Genomic DNA, 16,500 nt, shown 5'->3' with positions numbered 1-16,500 from the left:
GTGTCGAAGCGAGGAAGTCTAGTCTTCCTTTTGGTTGCCTTTTGGAAGAGAAAAATAAAAGACCAAAAAATTAAGGGTTCCTTTATTGTGCCTTTAGCTTCTGAGTCCAGCAATTAATTCTTATGTGCTAAAGGACTTCTGTGTTTATGAGACATTATTATTGAATGTAGGCCTATTTTAAATTGTAATTTTTTTCATTAAGTTGCCTCATTTTACTGATTAAGGCCAGTTTATAACCTAGCTTAGACTGTGTTCCTTGAGTAATAACTATTTTTCTTTTAAAATATTCCTTAATAACCTCTCATCCATTTTAAATTTTATTCTAAGTCGGAAGAGCCTCCCTGTTGTTCACAAATCTGTCCTCGTGGTGCTGAGTGATGTCAGAGGATGCAGGGCTGCCAGGCCCTCTGTGCACTTTGCTTCAAAAATCTCCGTAGAGGACACAAACAACATCGACTAGGAGATGGTGACTTCTCAGCCTCCGTGCTCCTGAGGCTGATCTGAAACAGACAAAAAAGAAACATGGGTCATCGGCCGCAAAGCTTTCTAGCAAACTCCTTAAAGGAGTCTTGCTGGTAAAAGAGGATTGAGGGTGTGGAGAAGTGGGGCAGTCAAGGCAGGGGAGTGATGGCCAGGATATCTGTGTCAGCACTGTCCCCATATGCCAGGCACTGCACTGGGCCCCTGGCCTGGGCCATCTCCCTCCCTTTCCCCCACCCTTTCCAGCACTAAGAAGTAAGGATAATTATCCCCATTTGGCAGTTGGAAACTGAGGCTCAGAGCAATGAAACAACTTAGTGCTGCAGAGGTGGCCTGTGGCAGAGTCAGAAGCTGTCCCAGGTCTGTCTGGTTCCCAAGCCCAAGGTCATAACCTCTCGGCACCGATGGTCCCTGACAATATCCTCATGCAAAGAAGGAGGCCTTCCCAATTGTGCTCTTCAGATCACTTTCCCCTCTATTGTCTCATCTTGCATCCTATTACTCTCAGTAATAATCACCATGAGCCCCTTTTTCAGATGAGATGACTGAGACCCAGAGAAAGGGAGGGACTTGCCCTCTGTGTCCATGGCAGAATGAGAGCTAGACCTGGGTTTTTGGCTTCAAGGTCTGGAGCTATTTCCTTTTCCTCCTGTACCACCTGTGGCTTCCCTGTGGTTGGCTGCACAGCCAGCCCTGACCTGGTGGCCCTGGACCAGAGAGGGCACTACAGAGACAGCCGTGGCTGGTCGGGCATCTCACGGGCATCCTGTATCCCATCAGTCTCTCATCCTTCTTCCCTTCTGGCAGTTGCAGCTGTTCTTTGGATGCTGGACTGACCCAGAGATAAAGAAATGATGATTCCCCTCACCAACCCCCAAAGACACTGAGAAAGTTCTAGAGGGTGATGGCAAGCTATCAGATGAAAGGTCATGGGAGAAAAGACAATGGTGTGATATGCTTCGGGAGACCTGAATCCTCATCTTAAATTGCTTATTAATTGTCTTTGTGACCTCGGCCAAGGCCCTTCCTTTCTCTGGGCCTCAGTTTACCATCTTTATTACAAAAAGATTTCAATTCGAGATCCTAAAAGCCACTTTCCTGTGATCCTCTGTGATGGAGAACTATGGTTCGGGAATCCAACTCAGTGACAGTATAGCCGGACTCACTGATTAATTTTGTTACTTATTCATTTATCTGCGTGTTCACTTTTTTTTCACGAAGAACCTACTGAGTACCTACTATGTGCAATATATTAATGGAAAGTATTAGTAGAATAACTGCTGTAACAAATCACTTTAAAATCTCACAGGTTTTGTTTTTAATAATTTGTGTTTATTATATAAAATATATTTATTATAAAAATTATTTTATAATTAACACAATAGCATTTTATTTCTCACTCATATTACTGTCTGTCAGGGGCTGTAGGAGGACATTACTCCATACTGTCATTCAAATACCCAGGTTTTTTACATCTTCTGGCTCTGTCCTCGTCCGGGTCTATCCAGGCAGCTGATATAGAGAGAGGGTGTGGAGGATGGCGCAGGAGGTTTCTAGGGGTCAGGCCTGGAAGCCATATTCCCCTGCCAGGATTTAGTCACATGACCCCACCAAATTGCAAAGGAGGCTGGGAAATGTAGTCCAGCTGAATCCCTGGGAGGAAAAGGAAAAAAATGGGGTTTGGGGAGCACATAGCACAGAGCAGCACTGTGTACAAGCATAGCAAAGACACCTTCAGACCCCAATGTGAACTTGGGCAAAGGAGCCTGGGACAAGCTGGTCCAGATGGAGACTTGACTAGCAGGCCCAGCCTCAGCATCCTGCAGGAGGCTATGCACTTGGCCCTGTTGTCAGCCCAGGACATGCTGCCTAATGAAGCATTTCCCCAGTCCCATCACCTTCCCTTGCCTACATCTCAGAGGCAAGAGGAATGACTGAACAAGCCCTGCCCTTCTCTGGCCTCAGTGTCTCCCATCCATGAATTGGGAAGAAAACTGACCGACCCTGGCTCTCCGGAGAATCAATCAGAGAAGCATCAGGTGTCTTCAGAGGGCCACAGAACAGCCTTCCCAATCCTTCTTATTAATAGTAGAACCACAACATTATCAATAATGAAACACAAATTAATAATAAATAAACAAACTAATGATAAATAATACATATGTCATGAATAATACATTAATACTACAAGGCTTTTGAGCATCTATTGCCTCTGACAGAGGGGAATTTGATTAGCTGGCTGGAGAACACAGAGGGGGAATATTTCAGAAGAGTCTGGGAGGTTGGGGCAGGGGTTGGACACCTGAAAGTGGCAGGCACGTCTCCCTGCAGAGGTGTAAAATGTTTGAGGTCTTTGGTGGCCCAGAACTGGCCTGACCTTCTGCTGGGGGAGGTGAGAACCAGGAGTCTGAGGGTGGGGCCTTCCTGTCTAGATTGTCTTTCCATGGTTCAAATTAGAGTGGAAATCCATAACCCAATAAGGCAAAAAAACAAAGAAGCCTTCCAGCCCCAACAGAATTTGATGTTATTGCTAAGGCGAGGCCAGCTGAAGATATCTGTAGAATTTATTTGTTCATCTGTAGATTCATTCATTCATTCATCTGTTCATTCATTCAATAAATATGTCTTCAGTACCAACAGCATGGCCAGCATGCAGTTACTGAGTCATGTTTTTGGCACTCCAGGAGCTCATAGTTCGCAATGTTGGGAGACAGACCGGCAAAATAAAGGGTCACCCCATGCAACGTGTTAGGGTTATTTTAGATGCCATGAGAGGGGCACTTAACCATGATTTGGGGGTTCTGGGTGCAGGGTAGGTGAAGTTAGGGTGTATGTTGGGCAGCCTCTAAAGTAAGTGATGTCTAAACTAAGACCTGAGGGGTATATCAAAGCGATGGGGGTAAAGTGATGGTAGGTGTTCCAGGCAAAAGGATGGCAGGTGCCAGGACCCAGTAGCCAGACAAAGCATATTTAAAGAGCTCTAAGGAATTCAGGATGACTGAGGCTCAGCATGCAAAAGGCAGAGGGACAAGAGGCGGGCCATGAGTGTGGGGGAAGGGGTTTGGACTTCATCCCAAAGGCAGCGAGGAGACAAAGGAGGATTTGGATCCGAGATGTGACATCAGTACGCTGGGCTGCAGCCTAATCCACACTGCTCCAGGGCTGCACGGTTCACCAAGCCCTGTCCCATGCAGTGCTCGTGTGTTGGTTCATGCATTACTTCATGCATGCAGCACACAGGCTGAGCACCCACCACGTGCCAAATATCCTACACGGATGAATGCCAGGCCCCTGACCTTAAGAAGCTCCCAGCCTGATTGCAGAGACATACACAAAGACCCATATGTTATATTACAGAGCGATGTGGACCGGCTATGATTGAGATGTTCACAGGGGGTTGTGTGCTTATAAGAGAGAGTGTCAGACTCATGGAAATCAAGGAGGGGGTGATCGTGGCATTGAACCTGGAAGGACGTGTACAAATTTCCCTAGGTGAACTCAGAGCAAAAGGGCATTCCAGGAAGAGAAAGTGGCACAGGCAAAAAGAAGAATCTGAGGATATCTGGGAGGGCTGGTGGATGGGTAGCACAAACGCAGTGAGAGACTGATTGAGTCGGAGAGGCTGAGAGAGACCAGATCATTAGGGGCCCGGTTGTCCATGACGGAGGCTGAACTTGATCCTGAATTGGAAGGCAATGGGGTGGGGAAATTGCGTGGCATTAACCAGAGAGGTGGCGTCAGCATATTTGCGTTTCAGAAATATCACTGTGACTCCAATGTTGTGGGTGAATTGGAGGGACAAAGCCTGAGGGTTGGGAATAGCAAGGTGGCCGTGCAGGGTCCTGGTGGGGATTTTAAGGGCCCGAACCAAGGCAGGGCTGGTGCAGGGCAGTCACAGTTCTGAGAGCTATTGGAGAGGAAGAATTGATCCATCCTAGAGACAGATGAGCTATTAACCTCCCCTCTTTGCTCAGAAGCTTTCTTTTCTTAAAAGGCCCCCCTCCATCTTCTGCCCCACCTCTTGCCCCCATTTCTGCTAACAAGGAGGTGACGGCTGGGAGCACCTGTTAGCCCAGCATGGAAGGGTGTATCTCACAGAACCCTCTCTACCTGCCTGAAAGATATGGTTGCAGTAATTGGTTGTTGTAATAATATTTATTATGGTAGTAAGTACACGGTGCGGGGTGCCCAGGGAGGCTGTCATACCACTCTATGGTATTTATCTTCATGAGATGGGGTGACCTCTTTTCTTCCTGAGTGGTGGTGCATGGAGCTCCTGTTATCACGTGGAGATAAATCCGAGCCCCACAGAAAGGGGAGGGTGGCATGAGGAATTTATGTGACCCTGACTCCCACGGTCCACTCCGGCAAGTGGAACAAAGCTGGTGGAGCTGCTGCCACCACCTGACTGTCTGTCTGCCCCAGGTCAAGTCTTGGTGTGGTCCAAGCTGGTTCTCCCAGGGAAGAGGGGTCCTTGAGTTCTCTGCACCACTTCTACACTCTCAGACACAGAAGAGGGTGAGACACTGTCCTGTCCTCAGGGAGCTCCTAGTCTGATGGCAGAAACAGCCCTGCTCTCTGATAGAAAGACGGTGGTCCACTGCTTTTGATTCTTCTCTAGTTACTTTGTATCAACAAGTGATAACTTGGGTGACACAAGATAGGCACTTCTGGGCCAAGGGAACTGTCCAGAGCTGGGTTCAGATGTGTCAGGGATGTGATGGGACAAATTTATCCATCTAGCCTCAGGTCTCTCACAGTCCCAGAAAGGGTCTCAGACACACCTCCCTGGCCTTCCTGGGATCCTCTGCTGGCTTTGAACTTGAAAATGGCCCCAACCACAGTCATTCTGCTGCTCCCTTGTGGAAGTGCTGTGTCTTGCTGGTCTAACCTGGTGTGTGATCCCACTACACCCCAAGCAAGAACTGAATCACTTTGCTGTACAGCAGAAATTAACACAACATTGTAAATCAACTATACTTCAAAAAAAAAAAAAAAAAAAAAGCAGAATCAAAGGACCTGCTTGCCAAGCCTGGTTCTGTGTGATCATGAGGAAGTCATTCTGTATCTCTGAGCCTCAGTCTCCTCACCTCTGAAATGGTGACACTATCCCCCAGGGTTGCAATGGTGATCAATGAGATAATAATTATAGGTAGACTTCGAAAGTTGCCAAACACTGACCACATGTTCATTTGCTCGTTTTTTTCGTTCATTTAACACATATTTATTTTTTAAAATATTTATTTATTTATTTATTTATTTATTTATTTATTTATTTATTTATTGGCTGCATCAGGTCTTAGTTGCGGTGCACAGGCTGTGTAGTTGTGGCGTGCAGGCTCCAGAGCACACGGGCTCAGTAGTTGCAGCACGCAGGCTTAGTTGCCCTGCAGCATGTGGGATCTTAGTTCCCTGACCAGGGATCGAACCAGCATCCCCTGCATTACAAGATGGATTCTTAACCACTGGATCACCAGGGAAGTCCCTAATACATATTTATTGAGCTATTATTAAGTGCCAGGACCTGTTCTAATTTCTAAGAGATAAAGTAGTGATTAAAAACCACAAACTCAAGGACTTCTGGCTATGGTGAGATAAACAGCCTCCCTTTATCTGCCATTAATTCAACTATGAGACCTGGACAGAATGTATGGACACCTATTTGAAAAATATGATATGTAAATACTAGCAGGCAGTTTGGGGAAGAACATCAGAATTAAAAGAACTACTAAAAGAATTAATATAAACAAGACCCAGAGTCTCACAAAGTAATACTTAAAATGTTCAAGATACAAACTAAAATCACACGACATACAAAGAACCACGAAAATCTCAACTCACAAGGGGAAAGACGATCAATAGACTCCAATGATGAGATTGACACCTATGCTGGAATTATCTAACAAGGACTTTAAAGTAACAAAAATACTTGAACAAACAATCACAAATCATCTTGAAAAAAATAATAAAATAGAAAGACTCAGCAAAGAAGTAAAGGCTATAAAGAAGAACCAAATGGAAATTTTAGAAATGAAAAATACAATAACTGAAACTTAAAAACTGACTGGATTGACTCAGTAGCAGAATAGAGATGACGCGAAAGAGTCAGTGAACTTGAAATAGATCAATAGAAATTATCCAATCTGAACAACAGGAAAAAGAGAAAGGTTGAAACACTCACATATATTCACACACAAAGTCTCTGCTCTCATGGAGCTTGCAACCCAGTTGGGTATGGGAGTGGGGGGGGGAGATATATCAGCAGACAATAAACAAATAAACATGTATCAGGCAGTAATAAATATTTTAAAAAGAATAAAGCAAGGTAAAGGGTTAGAGAATCACTATGATGCTGTTTTATATAGATAGGATAATGAGAAAAGGTCTCTCCACAGCAGAGGCATTTGAGCAGAGAAAGAATTGAGGACTTGAGCCAATTCAAGTGGGTGTCTGGGGAGAGATCGTTCTGGGAGGTGGGAGCAGCTGGTGCAAAGGCCCTGAGGTGGGGATGTGTTCAGAGTATTCAGGGATCAGCAGGGTTCATTGTGTGTGGGTGGAGTGAACGAGGGAGAGGGTGAGGGGAGATGAAATCAGAGGGGTGGGCAGGGACAAAGGTGAGTGTGGGTGGACCATCTAGGAGGCAGGGCAACAGACCAGCAGTCAACGGTGGCTGGGCCCAGGAACGTAGTGTAGAGTTCAATTCTGGATTTATTCTGTAGAGCCTGCGGGCCTTGCTGGTGTTCCCTGAGCACCCATCTGCTACAAGCTACCTGGTACCTCTGCTGGTGGGGAGGCTACCGGGGGAAGCGAGGGGGACAGGACCCCAGTTCAGCCCAGTGTTCCCAGGAGAAGCAGGACATTGTTCAGATGCAGCAGCAGCACCTCGGTGGCCGGATACTGAGCCTTCCAGCTCTGGCAGTCACCCTGCTCAGGTGAGCGCCCACTTTCCTGCTCCCGGGCCCTGCTGGTTCAGCCAGGGCTGCTGTCCGTGGATTCTCCTGCCTCTACTCATGGCTCCCACTGCCTGTGGTCTTTGCTCTACGCCTGTGCTGTCTGCTGACTCACTCATTCGGTCCTATGTCCCACCATCCTTGATGGGGCCGCCGCTCACCACCCAGTGGTGACTTCCTCTGTTGGACGGAGTTCTGCCTGACCTCTGTGAGGAGCCTTAGGCGACACTCTGCAGGAATACCAACATCGATCCAAGCAGATGTGATCCAAGAGGCAGGTTCAGAAGGCACCTGGGGTCACGGCGGCCCTGAGCTTGGGCTGCACCACGGGGAAGAGGTGCTTCTGAGAAGGCCCTCCTGGGTACACCACCCACTCTAATTATAGAACAGCCTAGAGGATGGGCAGAATTAATTTGTTTCTTTATTCAACACATGCTCAGATCTGGGCACGGTTCTAGGCACACAAGTAACATGGCAAATAGAAAGAGTTAGTGGCCTTGTGTACTGAGAATGTACAATGAACAAACACATCGTTACAAGTAATTTTCAGTGTCCTAAGTGGTAGGAAGGGACGGGTATTTGGGGAACTGTGATGACCTGGGGAGTCCAGGATAGTTTTCGTGAGGAAGTGAGATTTCCATGAATCCCTGAAGGATGAACAGAGTTACCCAAGCAAAGAGTAAGGGCTTGAGAAAGAGGGGACAGCCTGTGCTGGGGCCCAGAGGGGAGACAGAGGCCGCACATGAGGAAGAGCAGAACACAGCAGGACCTGGATAGGGGGTGAGAGCCAAGCCTGGGCCAGATCACCCCAGAGAGCATCTGCACCTCTTTCTGTGGAACAGTGAGAAGCTCTGAAGGCGCTTATGAAGGCCATGGCATGCCTTTTAGAGAAAGCCCTCTGGCTGCTGGTGGAAGATGATTGAAGGGCATCCATGGGTGCAGGAAGCCCAAGACAAATCCTAATCTCACAAGTTACATCCTCAAGTAGCACCATCATCTACTGAACACCCACGAGGAGGCAAGTACCAGTGGGGAGGGCAGCATTTACTCTCACTAATCCTTATAGTGGGGAGGGATTGTTATCCTTACCTTCTGATCGAAATAGGTGAAGAGGTCTAGTGGTTTAGCCATCGTGGACCATGGTGGAATTGTAACTATGGTGACCAACTTGTTTTGGTTTGCCAGGGACTTTCTAGTTTTAACACTGAAAGCACTTGTCCCAGGAAACCCCTTGGTCCCAGGGGAGACTGAGACACCTGGTCACCCTAATATAACTCATGCCTCTTTTCACTACCTGTACCCCTCCCATGGAAACCCTCTCTGACTCCCGTCTAGCCTGGGGCCAGACATGAGCCAGCCCTCTAGAAACACCCTCCCTGAGCTGGAAAAAGGGAAAGGAGTGATGCTGGGATATTGTAAAGAGAGTTTCCAGATAGAGGAACTATTTGTCATCACCACATTGGGAGGGTTCCTGGTTCCTAAATATTGCCTGCGATTTTGCTAAAGGTGTCTTAACAGGAGCGGTGTAACTGCTGTCAGAGATAGAGGGGGAGAGTGATGGCCCCATTCAGGATAACGAACTGCTTAGTTAAGGCGAATCCGTTTCCACTCCTGATCCTGCTTCTCGATAGGGTGCTTGGTGGGGGCGGGGGGCGGGGCTTATGCATCGAGGCTGATTGGTGGCAAATTCGAGGCCGAGAAAGACAGAGCTCCATCTTTAGCTGGTGGCTGATTCATTGACAAGTTCACTTCCCGGAGAAATGGCGTTGAGTTGTATAGGCAACGATGGCGTCAGGATTCAGGCTCAGTTAACATCTGACCTGGGGTTGATCAGAGCTGGAAGACCCCGAAAATGCAGTTCACCCCTCATTTTGCAGATGTGAAAACTGAGGCTCAGAGAGAGGGGCAACCTGCCGGAGGTGCCAGAGCTGGTTGGCAGCACAGCTGAGCCCGCAACTCACGTTTCTTGTGCTCTTCCGACTGGATTCACGGCCTCCTGGCTGGTGGATGAGCCCATCTCTCCCCACCCCTGCCTGCTCAGCGGCCCCTTCTCACCAGCCCAGGGGCTTGATTCAGGGATCCTGGCAGCAGGGGGCTTTTTGGATCTCCTCCCTTTGGTCTTCTGTCCTCTGCTTTGTAGAGAGGATTTCTGGTGGGTGTTTTGGCTCTGGTCCCAGTCCAGATGGGATGTCTGGCTGAGCTGGACATTTCGGAATCTCCTACTCCTTGACCAGTTTCCAATGTGAGACCCGACTCTTCCCACTTCCATCCCAGGACCGTCCTTCCTCAGCTGGACGGTAGGAACTGGGGGGAAATCAGGGGACTTGGGGACGAGGACGCACGGGGATGCCTCACCCTGCTCAGGGGTGCCCCCTTGTGGTCAGGGCTCGGAATGAACAAACTCCTAGAACATGCTTCACCATGTTGGACCCTGTGATCGTTCCCACGTCTACATTACACACGGGGAAACGGAGTCCCGTAGAGGCCACATAACTTGCCCAGGTCAAGACTGAGTGGTGGGGCGAGTAACTTGAACCAGATAACTGACTTCAGATTTGCTGGAAGCATGGGGGTGGGAGAAGCAAGGAAAGTGAGGGGGAGGGTATTTTCAGATAAAGAACCAACACGGAATCTTCGGAAGATGATGGGATTTTGTGAAAAAGGAGCTGGAGGAATGTTAGACCTAGAGGAGAACTTTCCCTGTGTTTTTCTTTTGCAAAAAACTCCTTGGCCATGAACTCTTGTTATCCCCTCTCCTGTGTGTCTGTTTCTGGGAAGGTGAGTTCTCACCTGTGATCCAGGTGTTGACTAGGGCTGATGCAATCCTTGCCTGGTACATATGTCAGAAAATCACCCTGCCACCTGCTTCTCCCTCCCTACCCCGGCCAGTGATCCTACCTCCAAACCCAAGACTTAGAGCCCATGCATTGCCTGAGGCTTGTCCTGGCCTTGGGTAGGAAAGTTCCAGGGATCCTACAGTTCACTGTGAGGCTCTCGAGCCTGGAGGGAGTGGGGTCTCCCCTCTGCCCGCATCCCTCGCTGGGACCTGATCTCACCCCGGACCTCTGTGTCTGCAGTCTCCATCTCTCCGTCATCATGTACCCCACCTGAGAGCCAGGCCTCTGATGAAGATACAGTCAATGCCGCGGCCAATGGCGGGCAACCCCCAGAATCCTCACATGACCTCAGCAAGTCCCATGACTCTGCTCCGGCGATAGCAAACGTGGTGGGCAGCTTGGCCTCGCTCGAACTCGGACAGATCTGGGTTCAAATCCCAGCTTTGCTGCTTACATGGCAGCAGTATTGAGCCAGGCCCTTCACCCCGATGAACTGCCATTCCTCCTTTGTGACAGAAATATTCACAGGGAGACATGAGCACTGAGACTGCCCGCCCAGAAGAAAGCTCAAAAAAGCAGCACTCATATTCTTATTTTAATACTCTACTGATATTAATGAAACTCACATCCCAGAAGGAGAGGCAGATGTGCAAACAGACAATTATACTCCAGTGCGACATACGCAGTCATCGCAGCATCTTACAAGGAAGTCACGCGCAGGCTGTTCCAAGAGCCGATGGAAAAATGGGAGTGAAAGTTCTGGGAAAACTAGAAAGTGCCATGCGCCCAGGGAAGGAGGTTTTAGTCCTTAAAGCTGAGGTCTCCTGCCTGCTCTGCGGCCTGGCAGATTCACCCCCATCCCCCTCCCTCTGTGACTTCAAGTAAGGGGACCTCGGGCATGAGAGACACAGTCACTTCCCAAGAGAGGTGTTTCCTAGTGTTTGTTCCAAAGGACTCTAGCAGGGTGGGAACTAGGAAGAGGCAAACGAGGCTCAGGGTCCTGCAGTGGGAGTGAGGGCCTCCTTAAACCTGGCACCTGAGGCATCTCGCTTGCCCCACCCTCGTGCTGGCCCTGGTTCTAATCCTACAATGGGCTCCAGAGTGTACAATGTTACAGAAAAGTTTCCCACCACCGCCCAAGTTTGGAGAATCACAAGCGCACTCCAGCTTCAGGGCCTTTGCACATGTGGCGTCTTCCATCTGGAATTCTCTCCCTCTAGAGTCACACATGGCTCACACTTTCCTTTATTCTGGCCCTTTCAAGGGAGCCTCCTGGGTCGTGCCCTGTCCAGAGCAACCCCTCCCCCATTACTCTCCCTCGCTTTACGCTGATTTGCTTTTCTTCATTACACTTATCACCACCTGACATATTTCCCATCGTTTGTTCCTTTGATTATCATCTCCTCTGCTGGACCATCGGCTGCAAAGAACAGGACCTGCCTGTTTTCACTGTTGTATCCCTAGTGCCTGGAACAGTACCTGGTACCAAATAGATTCTCAATAATTTTTACGGAAGAAGGCAAGACGGATAGAAGGAAGGAGAGAAAGTTTCTGAGACATTTTGAAGGGAAGGACCATGTTTAATTTTGTTTACACCAAAATTTCTCACACTTAGGTGATAATGGAAATCTTGTTGCCTGATACATCTATTAGCAGCTCATTCTCTAAACAACCCAGAAAATGCTGTCTTAAGGCATCAGAACCACCCTCATGCCCCCACCTTTTAATTCCTCTTCCGGTATCCCGAGGACCTCCTCTCTCTGCTATGCAGTGGGCTTTCTCTGCTCTCGCCCAGGCCTGCCCCTGTGAAGTCTGTGCCCCAGACACCTGCTACATCTGTTGGTTCTCCCAGCACGACCACCAGTCACCGGAGTTTCCACCACTTCCTCCAATGCCCACCAGACTCACACCTGTGATTCCCTCAGGGCTCGCCAAGAAACGGTGATCCTGCAAGCTGGCATCCCGCCCTGGCCCGCCTCACATACATGCACCATCTGCACCCGCCTCGGGCTGGCTGGAAGATTTATACATCTGAAACTGTGTCCTTCCCATCTCCTTCTGGTGGGAGGGGCCGTTCTCTGTTCTTGAGCTCCTCAGCCATCTGGACGGAGGATGCTCATCTTAGCTGTAGCTCCAAAGGTGAGACACGCCTCCCAGCCCTGCTGGAAAGGTGGGCGGCGGCAGGGGGGTCATCCCAAGGCTGGGAACCATAGCAGAGGGGATCAGGTCCTGGTCTCCTGCCATGGTCCCCCAGCAACACATTCCCATCCTTCCCAGGGCTGGATGGGAAATGTTTGCTGGCCCATTCTCACCTCTTCCATCCTTAGCTGTGTGTAGCATGGTGGTCATAATTGAACCAGAAGGTCTGGGTTTGAATCCCAGCTCTGCCACTTACAGCTGTGTGATCTTGGCAGGTTACTTCGCCTCTCTGTTTCCCCGTGGAAAGTTGGAATAATACTAGTTCCTTTCTCCTAGGCTTGTTGTGAACATTAAGTGAGTGAGTGTGTATTAAGCACGGAGCCCAGTGTCTGGCACAGTGGGCGCCATGGAAATGTGAGCCATTATTACTATTTCACACTTGACTTGGCTTTCCCCAGCGTCCCCCCTCCCATTGGGGTTCATCCCCCTGCAGGTGGCCTCCTTGTTTGTCATGGTTCGGCACTGGCTGGGCTTGGGGACTTCTCTGATCATCCAGGCTGGGCCAGGTTTCCCCTCTCCCCTCCTCCAGTCCCTCACCGTAACCCTACCATTACCCTCGCCGGCTTAGTGTGATCGTGTTGTGAATCTGTCCCTCCACTGTACGCTCCTGGAGGGCAGGGCAATGCTCAAGCCACCCTGCTTCCTGCCCAGGGCCTGCTCGGAGCAGGTGGGAGCAAACTCTGGGGCAGAAGGAATGAGGAGAGGAGGGGGCGGAAGATGGGCCCTTCCTTCTGGTTCGTTTGATCACTGCTCTCGTGGGCCACGTGTTTTCTGTGGGGCTCCCTGCAAGCCTGGCCTTCGGTCTAAGTTAGAGGCCCCCTGGGGGTGAGCCCCGAGTTTACCTCCTTACCCTGGATATTAGGACCTGAAGCCTTGGACCACACAGGTCAAGTCTGCCTCCAGCTTCCAAATTGATCCCCTCTAGGTTGATTCTTTTTTCTTTTTCTTTCTTCTTTTTCCGTAGAGTGTTGTAACCATTAAGTTCCAGGCAGGGGTCAGACCCCTGGGCGCCATTTCCTTAGGTTGCCTTCACAACTGAAATCCCCAAATCCATTCTGGCTAGTTTTCTCATTAAGACAGACTGGATTGATCCATTAGATCAATGGCTGGACATCAGCCAGCAGGAAGCCCATACAATGAGCCTGGATGATCAGCCCAAGAATGAGGTCCCCCATTGAGCTGGAGTGGGCACCACGCCCTGAGGATGGGGCTCTGGGAGGCAGAGGGGGTGGGTCAGAGGACTCAGCAGGCTGGAATTTGGTGTGAAGGCATCAGTGTTGCCCAGGGTGTATCTACCAGGAGAAGAGCCCCAGCTCCTGGGAGCTGGGCAGGGATTCCGGGGACAGCTGGTGGGTGAGAAGCATCATCTGTGCTTGCAGACAATTGAGACTCCTTCCCAGGCAGTCAGCCCGTTATCATCCCCACCACCACCATCACCACCGCCATGGCCCAGGGTTGGAACTACATCTCCTTTTGGGCGGCAGGGTGTGCTTGATGGGAGATTTGGGGGTTCAGGAAGCAAACACCAGTTTCCCAGTTCTCTCTTCCCTTCTCACCAGGAGTAATTTTATGAGGCTGGGAATGGAGGGGTATGGGTGCCTAGAACACCATATCCCGATGTTCCAGGGACCCTGGCTGTGTGAGATGCTGATGGGGTTTAAGGGATGGCCAAGCACCCATATTCAAATACATTTGGAGGCACTAGATTAAATGCATTTCAACATGTACATTTCCTACAAAGCTTATGCACATTGCAACTTTCTAAAAGCGGGGATGGAGGTGCAATGTTGGACCACAGACCCGTTTCTCTGGGATATCTTGTAGAAATACATTGAGGCACTTCCTCCAGGTGCCAACCGGTCCTACTTTCATGGGACAGTTCATCCCAAGAAGAAGTGTTTTCAGGATTGGAGGGATCCATGGGAGCCAGGAAGTTTCTCGAAAAGGGAGGCATCAGTGAGAAGGTAGAAGAGGGTGATGAGCTCCTCTCAGGCCCACCATCACCATTCACACAGACTACAGTGCGAACAGCGCCCCTACAGTTGTGTCGGCTCCTTCCCCCACCCCACCTGTCAGCCCAACCCTGCAGATCAGCTCGTGCCCTCACCATCCCATCTCCTTTCTTCCATAGGCTACTTGACTGTCAACATTGAGCCTCTCCCACCCGTGGTGGCTGGTGATGCTGTGACCTTGAAGTGTAACTTCAAGACAGATGGCCGCATGCGTGAGGTCGTGTGGTACCGGGTAAGTCACCCCAACTGTCCCCTCTATACGTACGGCCAGGGCTGAGGGTAGAGTCCCCAGAGCCTCTCTGGAGACCCTCACGGGTTTGGATATGTACTCAGCCCTAACCAGCCCTGAGCTGTCCTGTGCTCTCTGCCAGGTCCCCATCCTCTGCTGAAACCCTCCTTGAAGATCCTTTTGCCCAGCCTTCTCTTCTGCCCTCAGTATCTATCTCGTTCTGGCATCTTTTGTGTCGCCAACATGCCCTTATGTTCAGGAAGCCCCAACAGTACCTAGTATTAGTTACTAAGAATGCTGCAGGCCCTGATTACAGTGTAACTAAAGAGCACTGAAGGGTGGAATTTGGGGCATGAGGATTTGGGTAATGTTTTTCGCAGGGGAGAGAGAACAGGACAGCTTCCTGCCTTCTTAAAAATCAAATTACAGACATAGTCTGCCTTCTAATCCGATTACACATAGGACTAGTCCAGGTGTCTGGCACCCCAAGGTCTAAGGAGGTCTGAGATGGGATGTTGATAAAGATGAGCAGATGCCCACCTGCCCGAGGCCCAGGTGTTGGCAACAGGAGAACAAGCTTTGGGTCATGGAAACAAGTGTTGGCCTTTTTAGCCACCAATAGACATTTCTATGTGTCTGGACTGGGCATCCCAGCCTGGTCTCCCTTTGCCACAAGGGAGTCGGGGCTGGCTGGGCTCAGGAGAAGGTCCAGTTGGCATTGACTTTCTTGCAGTGCCACACTCAGGTTTGCACAGAGCAAGGTACCGCCGTCTGGGGAACGGGTTAGGCGGAGAGCTCCTCTTCCATGAGCTACAACAGGGGGTGGCAAAATTTTTCGGTGAGGCCCAGATAGTAAATATTTTCCTCTCTGGGGACCATATGGTCTCTGTCACAACTACCCAGCTCTGTTACAGTGTGAAAACAGCCACAGACTGGAAGGGCATGGCGGGGTTCCCATAAAATTTTATTCATGGACACTTGAATTTCATGTAATTTTCACGTGTCACAAAATCTACTTCTTCTTTTTTATTTTTTCAACCACTGAAAAAGGTAAAAAAACGTTCTTGGCTCACGGGTCATACAGAAACAGGCTGTAGGCTGATTTGGTCCACCAGCCTTAGTTTGTCGGCCCCTGATCTAAAACCAACACTTCCCTAAGCTTTGTAAGTTGTGTTGCCCTTTCTTCAAGTGAAACCAGTGGGTGACACAGTCAAGTGTAACTGCTCTGGAAGGAGCGTGGAAGTAGGGGGTGGGGGGTGGGGAGAGGAGGTGGAAGGTGGGGGGTTGGGTGGGCGCAGCTTGGTGATGAGGCATCTAGAACTGGTTCCTTTGCTCCTTCAAGCTATTGCCATGCCCACGGCGCAGTGCAGGGAAACCCAGTGTTAGAGGATCCTGCTGGGGAGCGCTCACCATTCAATGCCTTGGCTCGGAACTGGGCTCCGCAGCCTCCTTGCTGTTGGTCCGGTCTTGCTTTGAAGCATCCTGTAGTTACTGTTTCTTCTTGCTTTCTTGCCCTTCGATTCATCATTTGCTGGTCGCTGCTATTTTGCTGGGTGCGGTGACCTGGGCTCCTTTTAACCCACATCATTGCTCTCCATCTTAGCATTGTAGCCCCTCCTACTTAGAATCACCTCCGACATTCGGATCCCCACAGGGCCCCAGCTTTAGAAGAGGTTCCCACCTTGGATAAATCAATGGGCCTAGAGAAAGTCAAGGCATATGTTAAATAGTGCCATGAACTGAATCACTAAGAGGTGTATGTACATGATACGGGAACTGCTTGGCTGACACAC

The 16,500-nt window shown here is 49.7% G+C and overlaps 1 protein-coding gene across 1 annotated transcript in view; it reads left to right on the top strand.

Moving 5' to 3' along the window:
• The window catches only part of IGSF21 (immunoglobin superfamily member 21), a 240,094-nt gene that overhangs the window by 90,515 nt on the left and 133,079 nt on the right, over nucleotides 1-16,500 (top strand). The window contains exon 2 of the mRNA XM_061187058.1: nucleotides 14,598-14,710. Within this exon, the coding sequence (XP_061043041.1) occupies nucleotides 14,598-14,710 (113 nt within the window). The remainder of the gene's footprint in view (nucleotides 1-14,597; nucleotides 14,711-16,500) is intronic.

This window comes from Eubalaena glacialis, chromosome 3 (assembly GCF_028564815.1).
Source record: "Eubalaena glacialis isolate mEubGla1 chromosome 3, mEubGla1.1.hap2.+ XY, whole genome shotgun sequence".
Taxonomy (NCBI): domain Eukaryota; kingdom Metazoa; phylum Chordata; class Mammalia; order Artiodactyla; family Balaenidae; genus Eubalaena; species Eubalaena glacialis.
The sequence above is the reverse complement of the archived record's forward strand: the minus strand, read 5'-3'. Positions and strand labels throughout refer to the sequence as shown.